The 25,684-nt window shown below is 47.9% G+C and overlaps 1 protein-coding gene across 1 annotated transcript in view; it reads right to left on the bottom strand.

The window, feature by feature from the left end:
• The window catches only part of LOC139225844 (ankyrin repeat and fibronectin type-III domain-containing protein 1-like), a 1,527,386-nt gene extending 1,502,650 nt beyond the window's left edge, over positions 1–24,736 (bottom strand). Inside the window, exon 1 of the mRNA XM_070856697.1 lies at positions 24,615–24,736. Within this exon, the coding sequence (XP_070712798.1) occupies positions 24,615–24,736 (122 nt within the window). The remainder of the gene's footprint in view (positions 1–24,614) is intronic.
• Positions 24,737–25,684: the final 948 nt, after the last annotated feature.

Genomic DNA, 25,684 nt, shown 5'->3' with positions numbered 1-25,684 from the left:
GCTCCTGAGGCCTTGTTGTTCTTAAGCTGTCTTATGGCTTTTTCTACCTCGTGCAATGCTGGGGTTTTACTGAGGTGGTGGTGGGTAGAATGCTGCAGGATGGAGTCAAGAACACTCGAGTCAAAGGCAGAGTCTCGATTGAGGAGATCTTCGAAGTGCTCCTTCCAGCGGGCCCTGACCTGCCTCAGTGTCCTTGATGAGTGTTTCCTGTTCTTGGCCAGCAGTGGGGTGGGGCCTTGGGTGTTTGGACAGTAGGTGGTCTTGACTGCAATAAAGAATCCTCGCACATCATGGCTATTGGCCAGCTACTGTATCTCCTGTGCTTTCTCCATCCACCACCTGCTCTTTAGGTCCCGAGTTTTTTGTTGGACCTCAGCCTTAAACCTGGTCATTCTCATCAAACCAGTCCTGGTGTTTCCTGGTTGAGTGACCGAGCGTCTCTTCGCAGGCATTGGTTATGGAGGCCTGGAGGGCAGACCAAGCGCTGTGGCCATTCTGCGTCTCGGGGGTCATCAAGGCGCGCCAGGTTAGCTGTGAGGCGCAGACTGTATAGTGCTCTCTTAGCTGGGTCTTTGAGTACCCCGTAATTGACTTTTTTGTGGCACTGCTTCTGCTGCCCTTGCCGCTTTGGGGCTATGTTAATGTCAATGATGGATCGGATTAGGCGGTGGTCCATCCAGCAGTCGTCAGCTCCTGTCATGGCGCGGGTGATGCGCACATCCTTGCGATCCCTGGCTCGGACGATGACATTACTTTAAACCCTAAGCCTGTGAATCCCACAAGTTCAGGCCTACCTCAGGCTTCCCTCCACACCACTCATTGGCGACGACAACGATCGGACTACCAGCGATGATCGAGCTTCGTGGTACAGCTACCTGGACCTGGACCTCTTCCCCCTCCCCTCCTTCGGCGACCTCCTCCTTGACGTCAACTTAGCTACCTCACCCGATCCTCGACGATGCCCAGTGAGCCAGGTGAGCCTCCGACCAGGTGATTGGACCTCCACCCCTCCAGCGGCGATCGGGCCCCCTCCAAAGGCGACTGGGCCCCCTCCAGCGGCGATCGGGCCCCCTCCAGCGGCGCAAAATTGGGATATCTTGTAAATGGACAGCTCACAGGGTGGCTGTAATTAGCCCAGGAATAACTAGTCTTGGCAGGCAGGAGCTTTCCTTTGATTCAACAAAAAATACTAGCATTCATATCCTCATGCGCCTTTATCTGAGGTGCATTAATTACTCCTGAAAACCACTTGAAAATAAACCCATACTCTCTAATGACTAGTGAAGAATTAATTTACCAAGGATTGAATTCCAGACATAATGGGCATCCCATCACCATGACAACTCAATCTATCTACTCAAAAACAACTGAAACAACAGTGCTCATTTATGTACACAATGGAAGGTATCGACACACGGCGGGGTGTGTGTCCATGAAAGTTCATTCTGCAGTAGTGCAACTGTTAAGACAAGCTGGTGCTGCAACGGGCATTGACTGTCTTTCTGTCATGCAGTATTCCTGTTTTCAATCTCAGACTGAATTTTAACTTTACCTAAAATTGCAAAATGCTAGTAGAACATCTGATCTGTGTTACAGGGCCCTCATAGATTCAGTACTTTCAGGCCCGTGTGAGATCATAGACACATCTGGGTACATAGAGTCTAGCGTAATTCTCAGCCAAGAAAATGTATGAAGTCTTTTTCTCCACGACAAGTGACACATGGCATTCAGAGCAAGTCATTTTGAGAATCTACTTAAAGCTGGCAAAGCACCAGGCAGATGAACCCCTTTCTTGACACTGATATAACTCTTTTTCTCTCCCTACTTTACTTTCTTTCTTTCCTACCCTCATCCAAAAACACCACAGCACATCCGAACATTGGAAGGCTGGCCTGAGAGGATGGCCGCTCGCTGATACTGGCCTAGTTGAAGGCTAAAACTGAACATTACTCACTCTGATTGGAATTTCAGCTATATGTTTGTTGTGGGAGGGCTGCATTCTGTCGCAGTGGAGCAAGACATTCTCTCAAAGCTAGCAGAGTTGCACTCATCTGGGTGGTATAGGAAGCCCTCATTTCCTTGCGGATAAGCTAAAAAACACAGGCTTGAGCCAACAGGGATTGTCAGGTTGTTCACAGTTCTTGTGGCCTTCCAGACCACGGCTCAGAATGATGGAATGTGGAGGCATAACCAAAGCATGTGGGAGAATGTCCTTTCTAGCCACAGCCCGCCAGGAGCTGTCCAAGAGGGGAGAGTACAACGTGTGTGTGTGTGATAAGTACAGTTCTGATGGCAAGCTATCACATATTTTGCTGCTAAAGGTACTGTTACAATTTAGCCTTTTTCTTGAGTTCACAGGTAAACCACAGTTTCCATAAGCAGGCCAAGCCTCTTATGAGCCAAAATCAACATGTTTATTCTCTGTTCGATATGGGTAAGCGTAGTCCAGGTCGAACATTTACCATAAACTGCAGTAAATTGTTTGCTGGAGAATAATGCAGTGTCAACCATGTTCTCCTGTCACCTCAAAAGGTGGAAAAAGAACTGTTGTGTATGCAATAACTCAATTGACTGAATACTGCAAACTCCGAACAGGTACAAATCTACTTTATTAGGGTCCAAAGTACCTACATTACAAGATGGCTTGCCTTTTATACCTGGGCCTCACACACGTGCGCACAGCCCAATGACTTCCAACAGTGGCGCCACCTGGTGGCCAGTAAACACAAGCATACATTCATGACAATATGCGCCTTTAAGATATCAGTAACAGTCTTTTTACAAATTGAAACAGTCCGGGGCGTTCCGCTCCTGAGTTGAACGTCTCAGTTCAACTCCAGCCTTGAGCGAGCGATCTGAGTCTGTTATGACTGGGGGCTAGGTAGTCGATCTGATGGGAGTGGTAATGACCACGTCAGGGATTGAAAGTCCAGATTCATTGATCATGTCAGGGATTGAAAGTCCAGATTCATTGATGACAGCGGGGTCCTCTGATGACTGAGGGTAGGTTGGTTGGTCACTGATTGGGTCTTCCTCAGACTGTTCTGGTTCCTCCGTGTGCCGCAGCTTTATCCGATCGACAAGATTCCTGCATGTCTGCCCATTCTTGAGATTAACGATAAATACTCTGTTACCCTCCTTGGCTGTAACAGTACTGGCGATCCATTTGGGACCTTGACCATAATTCAGTACATACATAGGATCATTGATAAAAATGTCGCGTGACACAGTAGCGCGATCATGATACCCTTGCTGACTTTGACGTCTGTATTCGACACGACTATTCGAGTCAGGGTGGACAAGAGAGAGCCTGGTCTTGAGACCTCTCTTCATCAATAGTTCAGCAGGGGAGACCCCGGTAAGCGTATAGGGTCTTGTTCTGTAACTAAGCAATATGCATGACAAGCGAGTTTACAGTGAACCTTGAGTTACACGTTTCATACTCTGCTTGATGGTTTGGACCGCACGCTCTGCTTGTCCATTGGATGTGGGTTTCAATGGTGCTGACCTCACATGTTTGATACCATTGAGTTTCATGAACTCTTGAAACTCCAGACTGGTGAAGCAAGATCCGTTGTCGCTTACAACGATGTCAGGCAGACCATGCGTAGCAAACATGACATGAAGGCTATCAATGGTAGCTGTGGATGTGCTGGATGACATGATTGTACACTCTATCCACTTGGAATAAGCATCCACCATAACTAAAAACATCTTCCCCAGGAAGGGACCTGCAATGTCGATGTGGATCCTGGACCATGGTTTGGACGGCCACGACCACAGACTCAGCGGCGATTCCGCTGGTGCTTTACTAAGTTGCATGCAAGTGTTGCACTGATGCACACATGATTCCAGATCAGAGTCAATTCCAGACTATCATACACGAGACCTGGCAATGGCTTTCATCATGACAATACCGAGATGAGTGTTATGTAGATTATGCATAAATTTCTCTCTGCCTTTCTTGGGCATAACAACACAATTACCCCACAGTATACAATCTGATTGAATGGATAGTTCGTCTTTGCAACGGGTGTAAGGTTTGGTCTCCTCACACATTTGCTTGGGTATGGCAGACCAATCACCACTAAGGATATGTTTCACAACCAATAATATCGGGTCCTGGCTGATCTAGTTCTTAACTTGTTGGGCCGTGACAGGGGTTCCTTCACTTTCAAAAGCATCCATGACTAACAGTAGGTCTGCCTGTTGTGGCGTTTCCACCTCCGGTGTGGGCAACGGCAGATGGCTCAATGCATCGGCACAATTCTCAGTGTCAGGTCGATGGCGAATGACATAATCATAGGCAGATAATGTCAGCGCCCACCTCTGGATGCGGGACGAAGCATTGGTATTAATATCTTTGTTTTCCGAAAACAATGAAATGAGTGGCTTGAGATCTGTTTCCAGTTCAAACCGAGACCAAACAGGTATTGATGTATCTTTTTAACCCCATACACACAGGCTAGTGGTTTTTTCTCTACCATGCTGTAGGCTCTTTCCGCCTTTGACAATCTTTTTGAAGCATATGCAACAGGTTGTAAATTGCCCGACTCATTAGCTTGTTGGAGCACGCAACCAATGACGAAGCATCACAGGCCAATACTAGACACTTACACGGATCATAATGTACCAGCAGCTTGTTAGAACAAAGCAGATTAGTAGCTTTCTCAAAAGCTCTATCTTGAGACGCACCCCAAACCCAGTTGTCACCTTTTCTTAGCAACATGTGCAGTGGCTCTAATAAGGTGCTCAATCCCGGTAAGAAATTACTGAAGTAGTTGAGTAGACCAAGGAACGAACACAGCTCCGTCACATTCTGAGGCTTGGGTGCATTTTTGATGGCCTTGGTTTTTGAGTCCGTAGGTCTGAGACCGTCAGCAGCAATTTTCCTCCTCAAGAATTCGACTTCCGGTGCCATGAAGACGCACTTCGAGCGTTTCAGTCTGAGGCCCACTTTGTCCAGATGTAGAACCTCTTCCAAGTTGTTCAGATGTTCGGCGGAGTCACGACCTGTGACCAGTATGTCATCTTGGAACACGACGGTTCTGGGGACGGACTTCATTTGACTCTCCATGTTCCTCTGAAATATGGCTGCAGCCGAGCGAATTCCAAAAGGGCGCCTGTTGTAGATAAACAGTCCTGTATGAGTGTTGATGCACGTAAGTTTCTTCGACGTGTCGACCAGCCCCTGTGTCATGTTTTGTGAACGACTTCCCCCCGGCTAGCATTGCAAACAGGTCATAAGCCTTCGGTAACGGGTATTGATCCTGTTTCAAAACTTGGTTGATCATAATCTTGTAGTCTCCACAAATCCTGACAGTGCCATCACTTTTCAACACTGGAACAATGTGGCTGGCCCATTCGTTAAATTCGACCGGTGATATGACCCCTTCACGCTGGAGTCTGTCCAGTTCGATTTCCGCCTTCTCCCTCATCATGTACGAAACTGCCTGAGCTTTATGATGGACGGGTCTTGCATCCGTGTCCATGTTACAGCTTAGCTCCCATGAAATTGCCGATGCTTGGTTCAAACAGCAAGGGTAACTTGCTCAGCACTTGAGCACATGGAGTATCCTCCTCCGACGACAACGCTTTGATCTCGTTCAAGTTCCATTTGATTTTTCATACCAGTTCCTGCCGAACAGCGTTGGACTATTGCCTGGAACAATCCATAACGGTAAATCGTGAACCGTACCATCACCATCTTGATTACTGCACTGCCAATCACCGTTATGAGTTCTTTAGTGCACGTACGCAACTTGGCATTGACTGGACTCAGCTTAGGCCTCACAGCCTTAGTATGCCACAGCCTGTCAAATGTCCTCTGGCTCATTATTGATTGACTCGCACCCGTGTCCAACTCCATCGATACTGGCACACCATTAAGTTTTACATTAATCATTATCGGTTGGCTCTTTGTTAGGAATGAATACAGTCCATACACTTCCTCCTCTGATATCTCTGATTGCATATCCGGATCCGCGCTAGACTGGTCATCATCCTCCACGTGGTGTGTCACAGCAAGCTTGCTCAGTTGCGGACACATGCGCTGGAGATGCCGCACTCTCGAACAACCTTTACAAATATACTGTTTAAACCGACACTGATGATGCTGATGATTACCCCCACAACGCCAACACGGTGATATCGGATTCATTCCTGTTGGCGGACTTTCAGCAGCCACAGGTTTCGTGTATACAGTCGGGCAGGCATATGCAGCTCTGCCAAACGATGATACTATCTTGTTTACTGTACTTGCCGAGTTCCGATTTTTCAATGATATCTGCTTTCATCATCATTCTAGGCAGTCCCTCGGAATCGAGGAGGACTTACTTCCACTTTCAAAGTGAGTTCTTTGATGGCTGAACAGTCCGATATGAGAGCCACAGACCCTGTTACAGGTGCGACAGACATTCGTCGAAGGAAAGGGTCGGTGGGGCTGGTTTTCCGCGCGCTCCTTCTGCTGCTTGCGCTTGGCTTTTTCATGCTCTTTGCGTTGAGACTTGAAGAGCTCAACGTCCTCCTGGATGGACTTTCTCCACCTTGGGCGGTCTGCGGCCAGGGTCTCCCAGGTGTCAGTGGTGATGTCACACTTTACCAGGGAGGCTTTGAGGGTGTCCTTATAACGTTTCCACTGTCCTCCTTTGGTTCAATTACCATGAAGGAGCTCCGCATAAAGCATTTGCTTTGGGAGTCTCGTATCTGGCATGCGAACTATGTGGCATGCCCAGCGAAGCTGATCAAATGTGGTCAATGCTTCAACACTGGGGATGTTAGCCTGGTCGAGGACACTGATGTTGGTGCACCTGTCCTCCCAGGGGATTTTCAAGATCTTGCAGAGACATCGTTGGTGATATATCTCCAGCGACTTGAGGTGCCTTCTATACATCATCCATGCCTCAGATCCATACAGGGGGGCAGGTATTACTACAGCCCTGTAGACCATGAGTTTGGCGGTCAAACACTCTTTTCCTCAGACGGCCGAGGGCTGCGCTGGCGCATTGGAGGCGATGCTGAATCTCTGCATCAATGTCTGCCTTTGTTGATAAGAGGCTCCCGAGATGTGGGAAATGGTCCATGTTGTCCAGGGCCGTACCGTGGATCTTGATGATTGGAGGGCAGTGCTGTGTGGCGGTGACCGGCTGGTGGAGGACCTCTGTCTTACGGATGTTAAGCGTAAGGCCCATGTTTTCATATGCCTCAGTGAATACATTGACTATATCCTGGAGTTCAGCCTCTGAATGTGCACAGACGCAGGCGTCATCCGCATACTGCAGCTCAATGACAGAGGTGATCTTGGACTTGGCCTGGAGGCGGCGTAGGTTAAACAGCTTCCCATTGGTCCTGTAGTTTAGTTCCACTCCAGCGGGGAGCTTGTTGATTGTGAGGTGGAGCATGGCGGCGAGGAAGATTGAGACGAGGGTTGGAGCGATAATGAGCCCTGTTTGACCCAGGTCCGGACGTGGATTGGGTCTGTAATGGATCCGTTGCTAAGGATCACGGCCTGCATGTCATCGTGAAGCAAGCGAAGGATGTTGACAAACTTTTGGGGGCATCCGAAACGAAGGAGGACGCTCCATAGACCCGCACAGTTGACAGTGTCAAAGTCCTTTGTAAGATCGAAAAAGGCCATGTATAAGGGCTGGCACTGCTCCCTGTATTTTCCCTGCAACTGTCGCACAGCAAAGATTATGTCTGTTGTGCCCCGTAGGGGACGAAATCCGCATTGTGATTCCGGGAGGAGCTCCTCGGCCACAGGGACAAGATGATTGAGGAGAACTCGAGCGACAACTTTGCCAGTGGCTGATAGCAGGGAGATTCCCCTCTAATTGCCGCAGTCGGACTTGTCCCCTTTTTTTAAATCGGTCACAATCACTGCATCTCTCAGATCTCCCGGCATGCTCTCCTCCCTCCAGATGAGAGAGATGAGGTCATGTATCCGCGCCAACAGCGCCTCTCCGCCATATTTTAGCACCTCAGCAGGGATTCCATCCGCACCGGTAGCCTTGTTATTTTTAAGCTGTTTTATGGCTTTGTCTATCTCGTGCAATGTTGGAGTTTCACTGAGTTGGTGGTGGGTCGCATGCTGCGGGATGGAATCGAGAACACTCAAGTCAAAGGCAGAGTCTCGATTGAGGAGATCTTCAAAGTGCTCCTTCCATTGGGCCCTGACAGCCTCGGTGTCCTTGATGAGTGTTTCCCCGTTCTTGGCCAGGAGTGGGGTGGGGCCTTGGGAGTTTGGACCGTAGGTGTCCTTGACTGTAGCGAAGAATCCTCGCATATCATGGCTGTTGGCCAGTTGTTGTATATCCTGTGCTTTCTCCAGCTGTTCTTTAGGTCCCGTGTTTTTTGTTGGACCTGAGCCTTGGGCCGCCTGCAATGTTGTTTTGCAGCTCTCGAGTTGGGTTGTTGCTTGAGGCTCAGAAATGCTTTGTGCTTGCGATCTATTAGTTCTTCAATCTCCTGATCATTTTCATCAAACCAGTCCTGATGTTTTCTGGTTGAGTGATCAAGTGTCTCTTCACAGGCACTGGTTATAGAGGCATGGAGGGCAGACCAAGCGCTGTGGGGATTCAGCATCTCAGGGTCATCAAGGCATGCCAGATTGGCTGTGAGGCGCTGGCTGTATAGGGCTCTCTTAGCTGAGTCTCTAAGTGCCCCGGCATTAACTTTTTGCGGAACTGCTTCTGCTGTCCCCTCTGCTTTGGGGCAACGTTAATGTTGATGATGGATCGGATTAGGTGGTGGTCCGTCCAGCAGTCGTCAGCTTCTGTCATGTCGCGGGTGATGCGCACATCCTTGCGATCCCTAGCTCAGACGATGACATAGTCAAGCAGGTGCCAGTGTTTGGAGCGAGGGTGTTGCCACGATGCCTTGTATTTGTCCCTCTGGCGGAACAGGGTGATGAGTTCATGTTCTGGACATTTTGTCAGGAGTAGGGTACTGCTGGAGTTGGCTTTACCTACCCCCTCTCTGCCAATCATGCCTCTCCAGAGGTCTATGTCTTTGCCGACCCTGGCATTAAAATCACCCAGGAGGATCAATTTGTCGCCGGTGGGGACGCGGGACAAGGATGTCTCGAGGTTGGAATAAAAACCCTCTTTAGCCTCATACGTTGCATCGAGTGTAGGGGCGTACACACTGATGACTGTGGCACATTGGTTCCGAGATAGGGTAATACGAAGAGTCATGAGGCACTCGTTAACCCCACAGCGGGAGTCTTTGAGGCGGTCAACCAGCTCATTCTTGACGGCAAAGCCGACTCCATGAAGGCGGCATCCTGCCTCTGGTTTCCCTTTCCAGCAGAATGTGTACCCTCCACCATGTTTCTTCAACTGGCCTTACCCTGCTCGCCGGGTCTCGCGTAGGGCAGCGATGTCAATGTCGAAACGTCTGAGTTCCCGGGCAACTATGGCGGTGCGGTGTTCCAGCCTGTTGCTGCTGGGATTGTCCATGTGGGTTCTGACATTCCAGGTCTCGAACTTCATACTGACGAAGTGGAAGATGCCTGTGCGTGAGTTCTTTTAACGTGGGGTGGCCGCTACACACCGGCAACCACACGGGTTTAGCTGAGCAAGGTCTTGGTCCAGTGGCAAGGGGGTCCAAGACAACTGGAGACCAGGCACAGCTCTATAAGTCTAATTGCCTACGGCGAAGTGTTGACCGCAAGCTCGACATCAACCACGAGGTGATCCCACGTAAGCTACTGGTGGCAGAGACGCTGGATTTGAGCAAGGCCATCACGATTGTCCAATCATGCATGATGACGGACAAAAGCTTAAAGGAACTTTTAACTTTTAAAATAACTTTGGAAGTCACCTTCCTAATGCCTGCCCCCCAGCCAAGCCTCGGGCCATCCACCATCAATGGGACAAATACAAGGCATCGTGGCAACACCCTCGCTCCAAACACTGGCATCTGCTTGACTATGTCATCGTCCGAGCCAGGGATCGCAAGGATGTGCGCATCACCATGACAGGAGCTGACAACTGCTGGACGGATCACCGCCTAATCCGATCCATCATCAACATTAACATTGCCCCAAAGCAGAGGGGACAGCAGAAGCAGTTCCACAAAAAAGTTAATGCCGGGGCACTAACAAAGAAGTCCCGGAGCATGTCTGCCAACGCAGTTTCGAACTTACACGGTCCAGCTAGACGTCTTAGGTCGGCAACGAATTCCGATATATCCTGGCCCTCAGAACGAACGTGCGTATAGAATCGATATCTTGAGATGATGATGCCTTGATCTGGTTTGAGTTGGTCACGTATCAGAGAGCACAATGTTCCACAGTCCTTGTCCATTGGACTTAAGGACGAGAGGAAATTCTTTATGAGTCCATAGATTTTCGGACTGCAAACCGTGAGGAGGACTGCCCAGCGCCGAACTGCGTCTGCCTCTTTCTCCATTTTGTTGGCCACGAAGTACTGGTTCAAGCGGGCTACAAAGTCTGCCCAATCTTCTCCCTCCACAAATCGCACCAGAATTCCAATTGTGCTCATTTTTGCATGCAAAGGTTCTTGTTACCTCTTCGTCAAATGTTGTGTTTGCAATAACTCAATAGACTGAATACTGTAAACTCCGAACAGGTACAAACCTGGCGCTACTTTATTAGGGCCCAAAGTGATTACTTTACAAGATGGCTGGCCTTTTATACCTGGGCCGCACACACGGGCCACAGCCCAATGATCTCCGACAGTGGCACCACCTGGTGGCTAGTAAACCCAAGCATACATACTTGACAAGAACACACTGCAAGACCACAGTGTACACTATTTGCTCAAATGTAATTATAGATAAGATATATCAAATCAAAAGACATTACAAGATATGAAGAACTAAGTTTACATGATATAAGGGTATATATTAGGATTCAGCACACCAAAATCAGAGATTCATGCAATGAGAGGGGTGAGTGCAAAATTGGAAATAAATACGGGAACAATCCACACCACAATAAGGTTCTCACCAGCAGGAAGGCCCCCTTACTTGCATATATAGGGTTTCAGGTCTTATACCATAAATCAATACACCTTGTGCATCTAAGAAAATCCAATGAAACGGAAACGCGAAATGGTCAGAATACTGATTTTAAAAATATTGAGCTGTTGTGGAACAATTTGCTTGATCCTATAGCATCTTTTAATAGTAACCGCATCAAAGGCCCAGAATTATGAGAAAAAGCATTGTATAGAAACTCATCAATATGTTTAATTTTCCAATCCTCTCTGGCTACAGATATGATGTCGGAGGACTGGAGGACTGCAAACGTTGTACCTTTGTTTAAAAAGAGAGAAAGGGATAGACTGAATAATTAGTGGTCAAATCAGCCTCACCTCAGTAGTGCAAAAATTATAGGGAACATTTCTGAGAGACAGGATAAATCTTCATTTAGAATGACACGGATTAATCAAGGACAGTCAGCATGGATTTGTTAAGGGAAGTTTGTGTCTGACTAACTTGATTGAATTTTTTGAGGAGGTAACAAAGAGGGTCGATGAGGGTCATGCATTTGATGTAGTGTATATGGATTTTAGCAAAGCTTTTGACAAGGTCCCACATGGCAAACTGGTCACGAAAGTAAAAGCCCATGCGATCCAGGGCAAAATGGCAAGTTGGATCCAAAATTGTCTCAGAGGCAGGAAGCAAAGGGTGATGGGTGTTTTTGTGACTGGAAGGCTGTTTCCAGTGGGGTTCCACAGGGCTCAGTACTGGGTCCCTTGCTTTTTGTGGCATACATCAATGATTTAGACTTGAAAGTAGGGGGTATGATTAAGAAGTTTCCAAATGATACTAAAATCAGCTGTGTGGTTAATAATGAAGAAAAAAGCTGTAGACTGCAGGAAGATATTAATGAAATGGTCAGGTGGGCAGAACAGTGGCAAATGGAATTCAATCCAGAGAAATGTGAGGTAATGCATTTGGGGAGGGCTAACAAGGCAAGGGAATACACATTAAATGGTACGACACTGAAAAATGTAGAAGAATAAAGGGACCTTGGAATGCATGTCCACAGATCCCTGAAACTAGCAGGCCAGGTGGTTAAGAAGGCATACGGAATACTTGCCTTTATTAGCCGCAGCTTAGAATACAAGAGCAGGAAGGTTATGTTTGAATTGTATAAAACACTAGTTAGCCATAGCTAGAGTACTGTGTGCAGTTCTGGTCACCACATTATAGGAAAGATATGATTGCACTAGAGAGGGTACAGAGGAGATTTACGAGGATGTTGCCTGGATGGGAGAATTTTAGCTGAGGAAAAATTGGATAGGCTGGTTTTGTTTGGTTTGGAATAAAGGAGGTTGAGGGGAAACCTTATTGATGTGTATAAAATTATGAGGGGCCGAGATAGAGTGGATAGGAAGGTCCTATTTCCCTTAGCAAAGGGGTCAACAATCAGGGGGCATAGATTTAAAGTAATTGGTAGGAGGTTTAGAGAGGATTTGAGCGGAAATTTCTTCACCCAGAGGCTGGTGGGGGTCTGGAACTCATTGCCTGAAAGGGTGGTAGAGGCAGAAACCCTCATAGCATTTAAAAAGTGTTTGGATGTGCATCTGAAGTGCCGTAACCCACAGGGCTACAGACCAAGAGCTGGAAAGTGGGGTTAGGCTGGATAGCTCTTTATCGGCTGGTGCGGACACGATGGGCTGAAATGGTCTCTTTCTGTGCTGTAAATCTTTATGATTCTATGATTCCATGTTGATAGTGTAGAAAATAATGAAGATCTCATGATGAATTTAAACTAGTAATCTAACCTCAGGTGACATCTGTTGATGACATCTCTGAGCACCTTAATTAAATCACTGATTGGTAAATTGTTGAGAGGTAGCTATTGGCCTCCGTGAGGTACTCGTGTTATATGTACAATCAAGAGGCATTCCTGTTCAACGCAGTGATGTAGGAGTTTCCACCAACATTCCCCCAATCCTGCTCCGTTTCTGGGTTGGGCTGCATTCAACATCAGGCTTTTGACAAATCTGAGGAAGTCTGGACATTGAAGGTGTCTGAGCTCCACAAGCACACAAACAACAACAGATCATTAACCAAAGTGTAATTTTGGTATGGGGTGGGGGGGATAGCAAGCATGTAGGTTGGGCACAGCAGTAACATTTTGCTGAATACAATCAGAACATATTGCAGTCTGCCTGCAGTTTGTTAGCAAGAGTGTATGTTATAAAGACATGCCGCCTTTCAGAAATTATTAGCAGTAGTGCTTGTATTGAATTTATTCTCAAGATTAAGTTTGCATCATTCTTCTAAGCTATTTACCCGCAGTCCACCAGTGTCCTTGTGTAAATCTAAACAGTGAATGTTGGTGGGCTATTCAGCTGTGAGAATGATCACAGCCAAACCTAACACTTTCCTTGGCCAACATTCACGCGTATGCACGTTCCAACAGCGGTCACTGGATTGTAATCAGGAGCAGGAACCCTGGCTGACATTTCCCTACTGAGCACAGGTGTGCTGAAGCCAATTGTAGTGATCCCATTGCTGCCCAGACTGTGGTCAACTAATTCAGCACAGAGCAGAGACTGAACCTGGGATATTCGGAGTGGCACAATACCATACGATTTGGTGCATTTACCAACTAAACTTATTCAAGAAACCAACATGAAATCAGAATAAAAAAAGAAAAAATAGGCTGTCAATTTTGCAGCCTTCTGGTGTGCAATGGAATTGTCTTGTGATTGACAGATGCAGTTCGAACAGATGTAAGTAGCAATCACTTTAAATTCAACTGAACACTCACGCATATGATGTCTCAGGCACAAAATGGATTGGAGCTGTGAGTTTCATTGGACCTACTTATTGTGACAAATGCTGTTGACCTGAACTGCAGAGTTCCTGTGGCTTCAATATATTTGCAACAAATATTAATAAAATCACTATTCCATTTCAGGAGATATTGGGAGCTAAATTCGATAGCCCCCAAAAACGGGCGCGTGTATCATGATGTGCGATTAGCCCACGCCCATTGAGTCCAATGCAGGTAAGCGTCGTGCTGTCTGGTAATTTATATGAAAGTAGTGTGCAGCCCATGCTGAACGTACTGTTGAATGGCTGCAAGGGGACAGTTAGATTTAGTGCAGTTATGGAAAAGGACAGAGATAGATCAGGAGTTCCTCATTTGGGGAAAGGTCAATTTTGCCAAGCTGAGATTTGATTTAGCAAAAGTGGACTGGAATCACCTGCTTGAAGGCAAACCTGGGAAGCATTCAAGGAGGAGATAGTGAGGGTTCAGAGCAAATGGTCCCACAAAGAAAAAGGGTGGGACTCCCAAATCTAGAGCCCCCTGGATGTCATGGGGCATACAGGGTAGGATAAGGCAAGAAAGGAAAGCTTATGTCAGATAGCTTATGTCAAATACTGCAGAAAGCCTACAGGAATATAGCAAGGGCAGGGGTGAAATTAGGAAAGGAAAGAGAAGGCATGAAACAATATTGCCAAGTAAAATCAAGGAAAACCCAAAGATGTTTTATAAATACATCATCATCATCATAGGCAGTCCCTCAGAATCGAGGAAAACTTGCTTCCACTCATAGCATGAGTTCTTAAGTGGCTGTACAGTCCAATACGAGAACCACAGTCTCTGTCACAGGTCGGACAGATAGTCGTTGAAGGAAAGGGTGGGCAGGGAGTCTGGTTTGCCGCACGCTCCTTCCGCTGCCTGCGCTTGATTTCTGCATGCACTTCCTCCACTTAGGGCGGTCTATGGCCAGGGACGCCCAGGTGTCAGTGGGGATGTCGCACTTTATCAGGGAGGCTTTGAGGGTGTCCTTGTAACGTTTCCTCTGCCCGCCTTTGGCTCATTTGCTGTGGACATGTTCCGAGTAGAGCGCTTGCTTTGGGAGTCTTGTGTCTGGCATGTGAACTATGTGGCTTGCCCAGCGGAACTGATCAAGTGTGGTCAGTGCTTCAATGCTGGAGATGTTGGCCTGGACGAGGACGCTAATGTTTGTGTGTCTGTCCTCTCAGGGGATTTGCAGGATCTTGCGGAGACATTGCTGGTGGTATTTCTCCAGCAACTTGAGGTGTCTATGTACACGGTCCACATCTCTGAGCCATATAGAAGGGCGGGTATTACTACAGCTCTGTAGACCATGAGCTTGGTGACAGTCTTGAGGGACTGGTCTTCAAACACTCTTTTCCTTAGGCGGTCGAAGGCTGCACTGGCGCACTGGAGGCGGTGTTGGATCTCGTCGTCAATACCCGCTCTTGTTGATAGGAGGCTCCTGAGATAGGGGACGTGGTCTACGGTGTCCAGGGCCACACCCTGGATCTTGATGTCTGGGGGGCAGTGCTGTGCGGTGAGGACAGGCTGGTGGAGGACCTTTGTCTTACTAATGTTTAGCGTAAGGCCCATGCTTTTATACGCCTAGGTAAATACGTTGACTATGTCCTGGAGTTCAGCCTCTGTGTGTGCACAGACGCAGGCGCCGTCCGCATACTGTAGCTCGACGACAGAGGTTGGAGTGGTCTTGGACCTGGCCTGGAGATGGCGAAGATTGAACAGCTTCTCACTGGTTCTGTAGTTTAGTTCCACTCCAGCGGGGAGCTTATCAACTGTGAGGTGGAGCATGGCAGCGAGAAAGATTAAGAGGGTTGGGGCGATGACGCAGCCCTGCTTGACCCCGGTCCGGACGTGAATTGGATCTGTGATGGATCCGTTGGTAAGGATCACGGCTTGCATGTCGTCGTGGAGCAGGCGGAGGATGGTGACTTTTGGGAGCATCCGAAACGGAGGAGGACGCTCCATAGACCCTCGCGGTTGACAGTGTCGAAGGCCTTTGTAAGGTCGAAGGCCATGTATAAGGGCTGACGCTGTTCCCTGCATGCTCTCCTCCCTCCAAATGAGAGAGATGAGGTTGTGTATTCATGCCAGTAGTGCCTCTCCGCCATACTTCAGTGCCTCAGCAGGGATCCCATCTGCTCCCACAGCCTTGTTGTGTTTTAGCTGTCTAATGGCCTTTTCTACCTCGTGTAGTGTTGGGGTCTCACTGAGGTGGTGGCAGGTAGCATGCTGCGGAATAGAGTCGAGAACACTCGAGTCAAAGGCAGAGTCCCGATTGAGAGGATCTTCGAAGAGTTCCTTCCAGCGGGCCCTGACTGCCTCAGTGTCCTTCATGAGTGTTTCCCCGTTCTTGGCCAGGAGTGGGGTGGAGCCTTGGGAGTTTGGACCATATGTGGCCTTGACTGCGGTGAAGAATCCTCGCACATCATGGCTGTCGGCCAGCTGCTGTATTTCCTGTGCTTTCTCCATCCACCACCTGTTCTTTAGGTCCCGGGTTTTTTGTTGGACCTTAGCCTTTAGCTGTCTGTAATGCTGCTTTGCTGCTCCTGAGTTGAGTTGCTGTTTAAGGCTCAGAAATGCCCTGCGCTTGCAATCTATTAGTTCATGAATCTCCTGATCATTCTCATCAAACCAGTCCTGATGTTTCCTGGTTGAGTGACCGAGCTTCTCCTTGCAGACAATGGTTATGGAGGCCTGGAGGGCAGACCAAGCGCTGTGGACATTCTGCATCTCGGGGTCATCAAGGCATGCAGGTTAGCTGACTGTAAAGGACTCTCTTAGCTGGGTCCTTAAGTGCCCCGGCATTGACTTTTTTGCAACACTGCTTCTGCTGTCCCCTTCGCTGTGGGGCTATGTTGATGTTGATGATGGATCGGATTAGGTGTCCAGCAGTTGTCAGCTCCTGTCACGGCACGAGTGATGCACACATCCTTGCGATCCCTGGCTCGGACGATGACATAGTCAAGCAGGTGCCAGTGTTTGGAGCGAGGCTGTTGTCAAGATGCCTTGTATTTGTCCCTCTGGTGGAACAAGGTGTTGGTGATCACAAGTTCATGCTCTAGACATTTTGTCAGGAGTTGGGTACCACTGGAGTTGACTTTCCCTACCCCCTCTCTGCCAATCACACCTCCCCAGAGGTCTGTGTCCCTGCCGATCCTGGCGTTGAAGTTGCTGAGGAGGATCAGTTTGTCGCCCTCGGGGACACAGGTCAGGGATTTTTCGAGGTTGGAGTAAAAACCCTCTTTGACCTCATCTGTTGCATCGAGTGTTGGGGTGTAAGCACTGATGACTGTGGTGCACTAGTTCCGGGATAGGGTGAGTCGAAGCGTCATGAGGCATTCGTTAGTCCCGCAGGGGGAGTCTTTGAGGTGGTCGACCAGTTCATTTTTGATGGCGAAGCCAACTCCGTGGAGGCGCCGTTCTGTCTCTGGTTTCCCTTTCCAAAAGAAGATGTAACTTCCACCCTGTTCCTTGAACTGGCCTTCCCCTGCTCGCTTAGGGCTGCGATGTCGATATCAAAGCGTCTAAGTTCCCGGGCAACTATGGCGGTGCGGCATTCTGGTCTGTCGCTGTTGGGGTTGTCCATGAGGGTCCTGACGTTCCAGGTCCCGAACTTCATGTTAGAGGAGTGGAAGATGCCTGTGCGTGAGTTCTTTTAACATGGGGTGATCGTTGCACGCCGGCTACCACACGGGCTTAGCTGAGCGAGGTCTTGGTCCAGTGGCAAGGGGGTCCAGGACGACTGGAGACCAGGCACTGCTGTATGGGCCTAATTGCGAGGTGTTGGTCGCAGGCTTGGCGCTGGGTAAGTGCCCTTGATGGTACTTGGTCCAAGGGCTTGGTTGGGGGCAGGCATTGGTGGGGGGGGGGGGGGGGGGCAGCGGTGCACTGGGGTTCAGAATGGGGGGGCGGGGGGGGTCACAGCCATTGTACTCACCACGTGCTGGAGGAGGAGAGGAGACCGGGCCATCAGTGGGGAAGGAGAGGTCCAGATGGGGGGGGAGGATTTGGAGGCCCGATAGCCAGGTCCAGCCGCCGAGTCGCCGCAGAAGGTCCAGCCGGGAGGTCCAGGTCGTGTCGAGTTGTCCAGCCGCCACAGGAGGTCCAGCCGGGAGGCCCAAGTCATAGAAACATAGAAACATAGAAAATAGGTGCAGGAGTAGGCCATTTGGCCCTTCGAGCCTGCACCGCCATTCAATGAGTTCATGGCTGAACATGCAACTTCAGTACCCCATTCCTGCTTTCTCGCCATACCCCTTGATCCCCCTAGTAGTAAGGACTACATCTAACTCCTTTTTGAATATATTTAGTGAATTGAGTCGCCGCAGGAGGACCAGCCGGGAGGTCCAGGTCACGTCGAGTCGCCGCAGGGGGACTAGCCGGGAGGTCCAGGTCACGTCGAGTCGCCACAGGGGGACCAGCCGGGAGGTCCAGGTCACGTCGAGTCACCGCAGGGGGACCAGCCGGGAGGTCCAGGTCACGTCGAGTTGCCACAGGAGATCCAGCCGGGAGGCCCAAATCGCATCGAGTCGCCACAGGAGGACCAGCCGGGTGACGCCGATGTGCGGTGTGGCGGGAGGCCTGAGGCAGGCCTGAATTTTTGGGGTTCGCGGAGTTGGGGTTAGGGTGGGGATTTAAGTCTTTAAGACCCTCTATTGGGGTCTATTAGGGCTAGGGCTGGAGCTTGGGGAAGTTTAGACAGAGGGAGGGGGGAGGGTGAGGGCTGAGGAGCTGTTTAGCAGGAGAGCTCCCTAGGGAGCTGCTACCCCGACGGTCGCCATCACATCGGAATATAACTCAATACATAAAGAGCAAGAGAATAACTAAAGAAGAGTAGGGCCTATTAGAGACCAAAAAGGAAGTTTGTGTGTGGAGGTGGAGGACATGGGCATGGTTCTTAGTGAATACTTTGTGTCTGGCTTCATAAAAGAAAGGGACGATACAGAGGCTGTGGTTGAGGAGGAAGAGTGTGAAATATTAGATGAGATAAACAGAGTGAGAGAGGAAGTATTAAGCGATTTAGCATCTTTGAAAGTAGATAAATCATCAGGCCTGGATGAAATGTATCCCAGGCTAAGAAAAGCAAGGGAGGAAATAGCAGAGGCTCTGACTATCATTTTCCAATCCTCTCTTGCTACAGGTGTGGTGCCAGAGGACTGGAGGACTGCTAACGTTGTATAAAAAGTGAAAAAAGGGATTGACTGAGTAATTACAGGCTGGTCAGCCTAACCTAGGTAGTCTGCAAATTATTGGTAAGAATTCTGAGGGACAGTATTAATCGTCATTTAGAAATGCACAGATTAATCAAGGACAGTCAGGGAAAGTCATGTCTGACTAACTTGATTGAATTTTTTGAGGAGGTAACAAGGAGGATTGATGAGGGTGGTGCATTTGACATAGTCTACATGGATTTTAGCAAGGCTTTTGACAAGGTCCCACATGGCAGATTGGTCAGAAAAGTAAAAGCCCATGGGATCCAAAGGAAAGTGGCAAGTTGGATCCAAAATTGGCTCAGTGGCAGGCAGCAAAGAGTAATGGTCGCCGGGTATTTTTGTGACTGGAAAGATGTTTCCAGTGGGGTTCTGCAGGGTTCAGTATAGGTCCCTTGCTTTTTGTGGTATATATCAATGATTTAGACTTCAATGTCGGGAGCATGATTAAGAATTTTACCAAAGATCAAAAAATTGGTCGTCTGGTTGATAGTCAGGAAGAATGCTGTAGACTGCAGGAAGCTATCTGGTCAGGTGGGCAGAAAAGTGGCAAATGGAGTCAATCCGGAGAAGTGTGAGGTAATGCAAGGGAATACTCAATAAATAGTAGGATACTGAGAAGTGTAGAGGAACAGAGACCTTGGAATGTATGTCCACAGATCCCTGAAGGAAGCAGGACAGGTAAATTAGATGGTTAAGAAGGCATACGAGATACTTTCCCTTATTAGCCGAGGCATAGAATATAAGAGCAGGTGCTTGAACTGTACAAAACACTAGTTAGGCCACAGCTAGAGTAATGCGTACAGTTCTGGTCACCATATTACAGGAAAGATGTATTGCACTAGAGAGGGTACAGAGGAGATTTTCGAAGATGTTGCCAGGACTGGAGAATTTTAGCTATGAGGAAAGATTGGTTGGCTGGGGTTGTTTTCTTTAGAACAGAAGAGGCTGAGTGGAGACTTAGTTGAATGTATAAAATTCTGAGGGGCCTAGATAGAGCGAAAAGGAAAAACCTATTTCCCCTCGCAGAGAGGTCAATAAACAGAGGGTAGAGATTTAAATAATTGGAAGAAGGATTAGAGGGGAGTTGAGGAGAACATTTTTCAGCCAGAGGGTAGTGGGGATCTGAAACTCACTGCCTGCAAGGGTGGTAGAGGCAGAAACGCTCATCACATTTTAAAAGTACTTGGATATGTATTTGAAGTGTCGTAACCTACAAGGCTATGGACCAAAGCTGGATAGAACTTTTTCAGCTGGCACAGACATGATGAATTGGATGGCCGCCTTCTGTGCCATCATTTCCTATGGCCAACTTCATTAGCACACTTGTGAACCCAACCATGATGCAGCGCCTGATGGCCAATGTCTCATGTTCCACTGCAGCACAAACCGAAGCCACCCCAATGTCTTGGTGCTGCAGTGGAAGCTCAGATTTCTGTCATGCAAGGTCAGCTTACTGCCACGCAAGCTCATGACTGTTGCAATCGTGGCTGCGGTTACCAGGTATCACAGCAGTCCAGCAATCTGTCCTCCAACAGATTACTAGGACTGCTGAGGCACCGCCCCACAGGAGTAGCAGTGGCTCCATGGAGCATGAACCTGCTATCCTTTCTCAGCAATCGTCCTCCCACCAATGCCATTCCGCCAGTGCCCATGCTGTTGCCTGTCAGCCACCCAGCCCAAACTGCTGCTTCCCATACCAAGATGGTGCAGTGCGTAGGCCCAGAACTGCGAGAAGTCATCCTCCAAGGCCATCTGAAGTCTGCTCCACTGAAAGTCAGTAGCCTTCCACAAGCCATGCTGCAGCCATTGGGGTAGCACTGCATAGGAGCACTGCACGCGAAAGACAGGCACTAAGGGAATGCATAAGGGTGATTAGTTGATTTTGGTATGAATTTTGGATGGTTTGATTTATAAATTGGGTTTCGAATGCTCGTTTTGTAATGATTTTTATTGTGGTATAGTGGTAAAGCGGACACTGTGAAGATCAGTAACAGAGGGAAGGTAAGGTGTGGGACTGTAGGTGAATGGAGAGTAGGGGTTGCATTCACAGATACTGCAGTGAGATGAGTCAATCACGGACAACCCGGCCAGAAAGGAGCTGTGTTGGTTGCTTCATCCCTTCCTCCTCCTCCTCCTCCTCCTCCCTCTTCAAGCAGCTTGTCCTCCTCTGAGTTGCCTCTGCTCATTCTCCATCATGCTGTAGGCTAAGGGAGATACAAACTACTGCGTCCATGTCTGGGAACAACTGGTCTGAGCAGAAGCCTTGAACTAACCTGCCACACCACTCCTTGGAGACTTCAAATAAGATTTTTTTAAATACTGGACACTTCTACAAACGCACCAAGAGCCAGTAGAAATCAATCAGCAACTAACCTGAAAGCAGTTGATGATCCTTTTAAATAGCGCTGGTGGGGGGGTCCTCCCTGCTGCTGAACACATGTCTTTAGGAGAGGGTGTTAGCTGGAGCGTTGAGGTAGAAAATGGCAGCTCTGGTGTCAAATCAGCATTACACGCTGACTGACGTCATGATCTGCCGACTCTGCATACTTCCGGCGCACACTCCCAGCACCCGCGCCTATGACCTCATCAAAATGGCATCCACGATGCCCACACCAGAACTATGTGCGTGCGGTGCAGACACCACTCTGGACACAAAACAGCACATGTAGTGCCAAAAAAACGGGCGCTAAAAAAACAACTTTCGCTGCCATTGAATCTTACAATAGTGTGCAGATACTATCCCAGGGAATCGAGGACAGTGCAGGCTGGTTTGAAAATCATGGCCAATAGTGAAGGAGGTTGGAGAGCAACTGAGCAATTGTAACACTTAGGATGTTCTCACTTTTGGAGGAATATTCCAATATTAATAGGGTTGCCACTTGTCTGATTTTAGAGTAGACAATTTGCACAAGCAGTCTGAAAATTTATAGAAATGCAAATTGTCCAGTATTTAAAGCGGAAATCATTCTAAAAAGTTCCTTTTGTAGTGGAACATTATGTAATAGTCGTACAAATAAATAGTTCATTTTAGCCAGGTTCAATTTTAATACAGACTAAAGGGATGAAAGTCCCTTCTATCTGTTGTCTTTATGTGCCCTATGTGAAATGAGTTAGTGATTTCAACCTACTACTTTGCACAAAACTGCGCTGAACTTGGCACCGAATTCCATTGAGAGGCCACAGAATGGACACTGATGGTGATGGAAAAGTCACATTGATGCAATAGTGACCAATGTCTTTACCCAGAGAGTGGTTAGAATGTGGAACTCCACATGGAGTAGTTGAAGTGAATAGCATAGATACATTTAAGGGGAAGCTAGGTAAGCACAAGAGGAAAAGGAACAAAAGCCTAGGTTGATGGGGTTAGATGAAAAGGGGTGGGAGGAGGCTCATGTGCAGCATAAACACCAGCATGGACCTGTTGGGCCAAATGGCCTGTTTCTGTGCTGTACATTCTATGTGATAGTGAGTGCACTTTTGACACTGAGCTTCACTAAGTATATTATGATTGACCTGGGAGTGCTTGATACTGGCATTAAATGCCTGCAGCAGAAGATGCTCAGTTCCCTTGCATTAACTTCCCTTACATTGCGATGCACAAAATATGTTAAAATATTGATGTTTCAGGACTCCGTTCTTTTCTTGCTCTTCCATTTTCCAATCGTTCTATCCAACTCTCTCAGGTTAGGTCACATTTGCCAGTATTTTCCACATGCTGCCCAATGTTATGCTCTCTTCAAGGAACCACAAAAAGGAAATTGTTGAACCATCTCTAATGTGTTGGCATATCAGAACACATGCAACAACTCATGACAAAAATCAAATATGAAACAGTGCCTTGTTCAGGAAATAACAGATTTCCCTCTTTTTTTGTCAAAAGCAGGATATTGGAAAGCCTCTCGTGGTCACTGCAGTGGCTGCTGTGTGACTTGATTGGACCCATTTTCTGTACCCATCCTGAATTATACATTAAACTAAAAACGTGGTACCTTAATATCTATCAACAGTTCATGCCCCCTCTTTCCCTCAGAATTATAGTACAGTACAATTTTACAACATAATAAGCAGGCTTGAGGAGCCGAATGGCTTACTCCTGCTCCTAATTGTTATGTTCTTATGTTCTTATAATTCACTAAGGATACAATATACACTACAAAGGTGGTGAGGGAGTACATCTATATACAATGAATTATTCTAAATACTAGGGTCAGAAAATAATTTTAAAAAACGACAAGATCTGGGGCCGAAATTGCCCCTTTCTATTAGAGCCGTGACTGCCTCAAAGAGGCATCCACGGGTTGGTAAGGACTCGCCGCCTAGTCGGTGCGGAGTCACCGACATTTTATAAATTGCCCTCCATGTTTTTGCCTACGGTGATGGTCACCGCGCTGCCCTTGTAGCCATCCCGCCGGGCACGCGTTGGTTCCCTTCCAACCGACAACGACCCCCTTTCCGCCCCGCGTGGGAAATTGTCCCCGCGGGAACGGATCAGCCGCCAGTCAGTGCTACTGACAACTTTTCCCGGTGGGAAACTGTGTGTGCCTGGGCAGTGCATCTGCCCTTAATGGGGAGAGTGCTCTGCCGCGGCCGACATTTTATTTTAATTGTCGGCTGACTCTGACGTCGGCCCGACAATGGTGGCCACGGGTTTGGCCGGACCGCCAACAGGCAGCCCCTCACCCCATTTTGGGTGCCAGGCCGCTGGCCCAGCCGAAACCCTCCCTAGTGGCCCAGTGGATCTAACGAGAATAAATGCAGACTTCGCAGCGGCCCTCCCCTTTAACTGAAGGGGAGAGACATAGTGACGCGTCAATCACCAGTGGGCGCTGATGAGTCAGAGCGGCGACTGACCCAACACAACGGCATTTCCGCTCCGCAGTCGCCCGGAACACCGCACTGACACCAAAAATAAAATTAAAATCTCAATATCGCTCTAATCTCCACCCCATGGATTGGGGCGGAGAAAAAAAATTTTAATCGGTAAGTGCGCCCCATTTGGGGTGGAGCGCAATTTTGGCCCCCTAGAATAGTCAAATCAGTCACTCAGTCATAGCTGTTTTTTACAATATTCCAGGCCGAATAGCTCTTAAAATGTTATAGCCACAACTTCTGAATTCATTGAAGCGTGTAACGTATTTCAGGTTTTGTGGTAAAATGGTGCTGTCTTTCTGTTAAAATATTTAGCGAACCTTTTCTTGTTTGTTTGCCAAGTACTCAATGCAATAACATAATAAAACTGTCATCCGAATTACCTACATGTGACATAATCATGATAAAAGTGGCACAGGGTATCACTCCTGTTCCCATCACTAAAGACCATGCCCCTTTACAGTGCAGTGAATTATTAATACAATTTATTCTTCATCTTGTTCAGTTCTCACAATAAAACAAGACAGCCAGACAATCCAAAGCAGGTGCTCTGCAGTAATTAATTACAGATATTACTCTTTACCAATTCAGTCCTGCACCCACTTCTCCACTTGCTCAGAGTCACAATAATAGCATCTCCTTAAAAATAGGATTGCACAGACTGCAACATACAGGAATCACTGCATTCCTCTCAAATCTGAAGGATTTGTCTAGATTCATTCTGGAGCTCTTCGTACCTGGTCTCTGGGGTACCACATCCGCAACTGCCACTTCTTCTGGAATCTCTCCTGGTAACTCCCAAATCTGCTCTCGATTTCCGAAGCTGGAAGTAATCTGTTAGTTTCCCAAAAGTGGACATCGCTGAGGTGCTCACACTGCGTGGCTTTCAGATCACAGGGACATCGGAGCCAGCTGAGTTCTGCCTCTTTTCTTGTGTGTGTTCAATTCAATACAGTCCCTCCACTGATCACCAATACATTCAGATCTAAAACCCAGACTATATCATTGGAGACATACACACAAAAAAAAGAGAGATCGACTTCAGAAAGCAGGTCACCTGATGTTGACTGCAGCTGCTGGAGAGATGAATAAAGCTCACAGTGAAAGCTCTATTCAGCTGCGAGTCTCTGAAATGCTTCGGCACAGTCTCCATTCATATACAGCCTCATCACATGCAACGATTTTTTCAGCACACACACGCCACTTAAAAAATAAATAAATAAAACTGCTGCAAGATACATCTGGCTATGGTGTAATTCCAGTGCTCCCTCCCACCCTCCTCCTCATCTTGCCTGCTTTTCATTGAACCAGGTTTGTTATAGGTATCTCTTGTATCATCGAGGACCCATTAATATTTAATAGAGATCAAAACAGGACAGAGCCTGATGCAGTGCAATAAAAATTACCAGTTGTAACGGACACTTCATCAATTCGAATCAATGGAGGGGAAATCATCCAACGTGGAATTCTCTCCACACTTCACTCTGTACTTCAAGTCAAATGTGGAGCTTAAATGCTGAGATCTGCTGCAGAGACAGAGAAGAATCTAAAGAAAATTCCAGCTCTGGCTACTGCATCTACCATGAAGTTTAAAACGTAGGAATGTGAACCTTTGTGGAAGTATGGATGCCACAGCATCTCCCCAGAATTTGCTGCTGATTGGTGTCTATTGTCGAGAATCAATCAGCAAGCACTATTTTTTTCTCTCCAATTTGTGTTGCTCCTATAGGCACAAAAGTATGGAGGGATACAGTTCCATGGGCACCAGGCAGGCATCCTCCAGTATCATGCCCAAGTTGTCATTCTT

This window comes from Pristiophorus japonicus, chromosome 15 (assembly GCF_044704955.1).
Source record: "Pristiophorus japonicus isolate sPriJap1 chromosome 15, sPriJap1.hap1, whole genome shotgun sequence".
In the NCBI taxonomy this organism is placed as follows: Eukaryota; Metazoa; Chordata; class Chondrichthyes; family Pristiophoridae; genus Pristiophorus; species Pristiophorus japonicus.
This window is presented reverse-complemented; position numbering and strand designations above follow the sequence as displayed.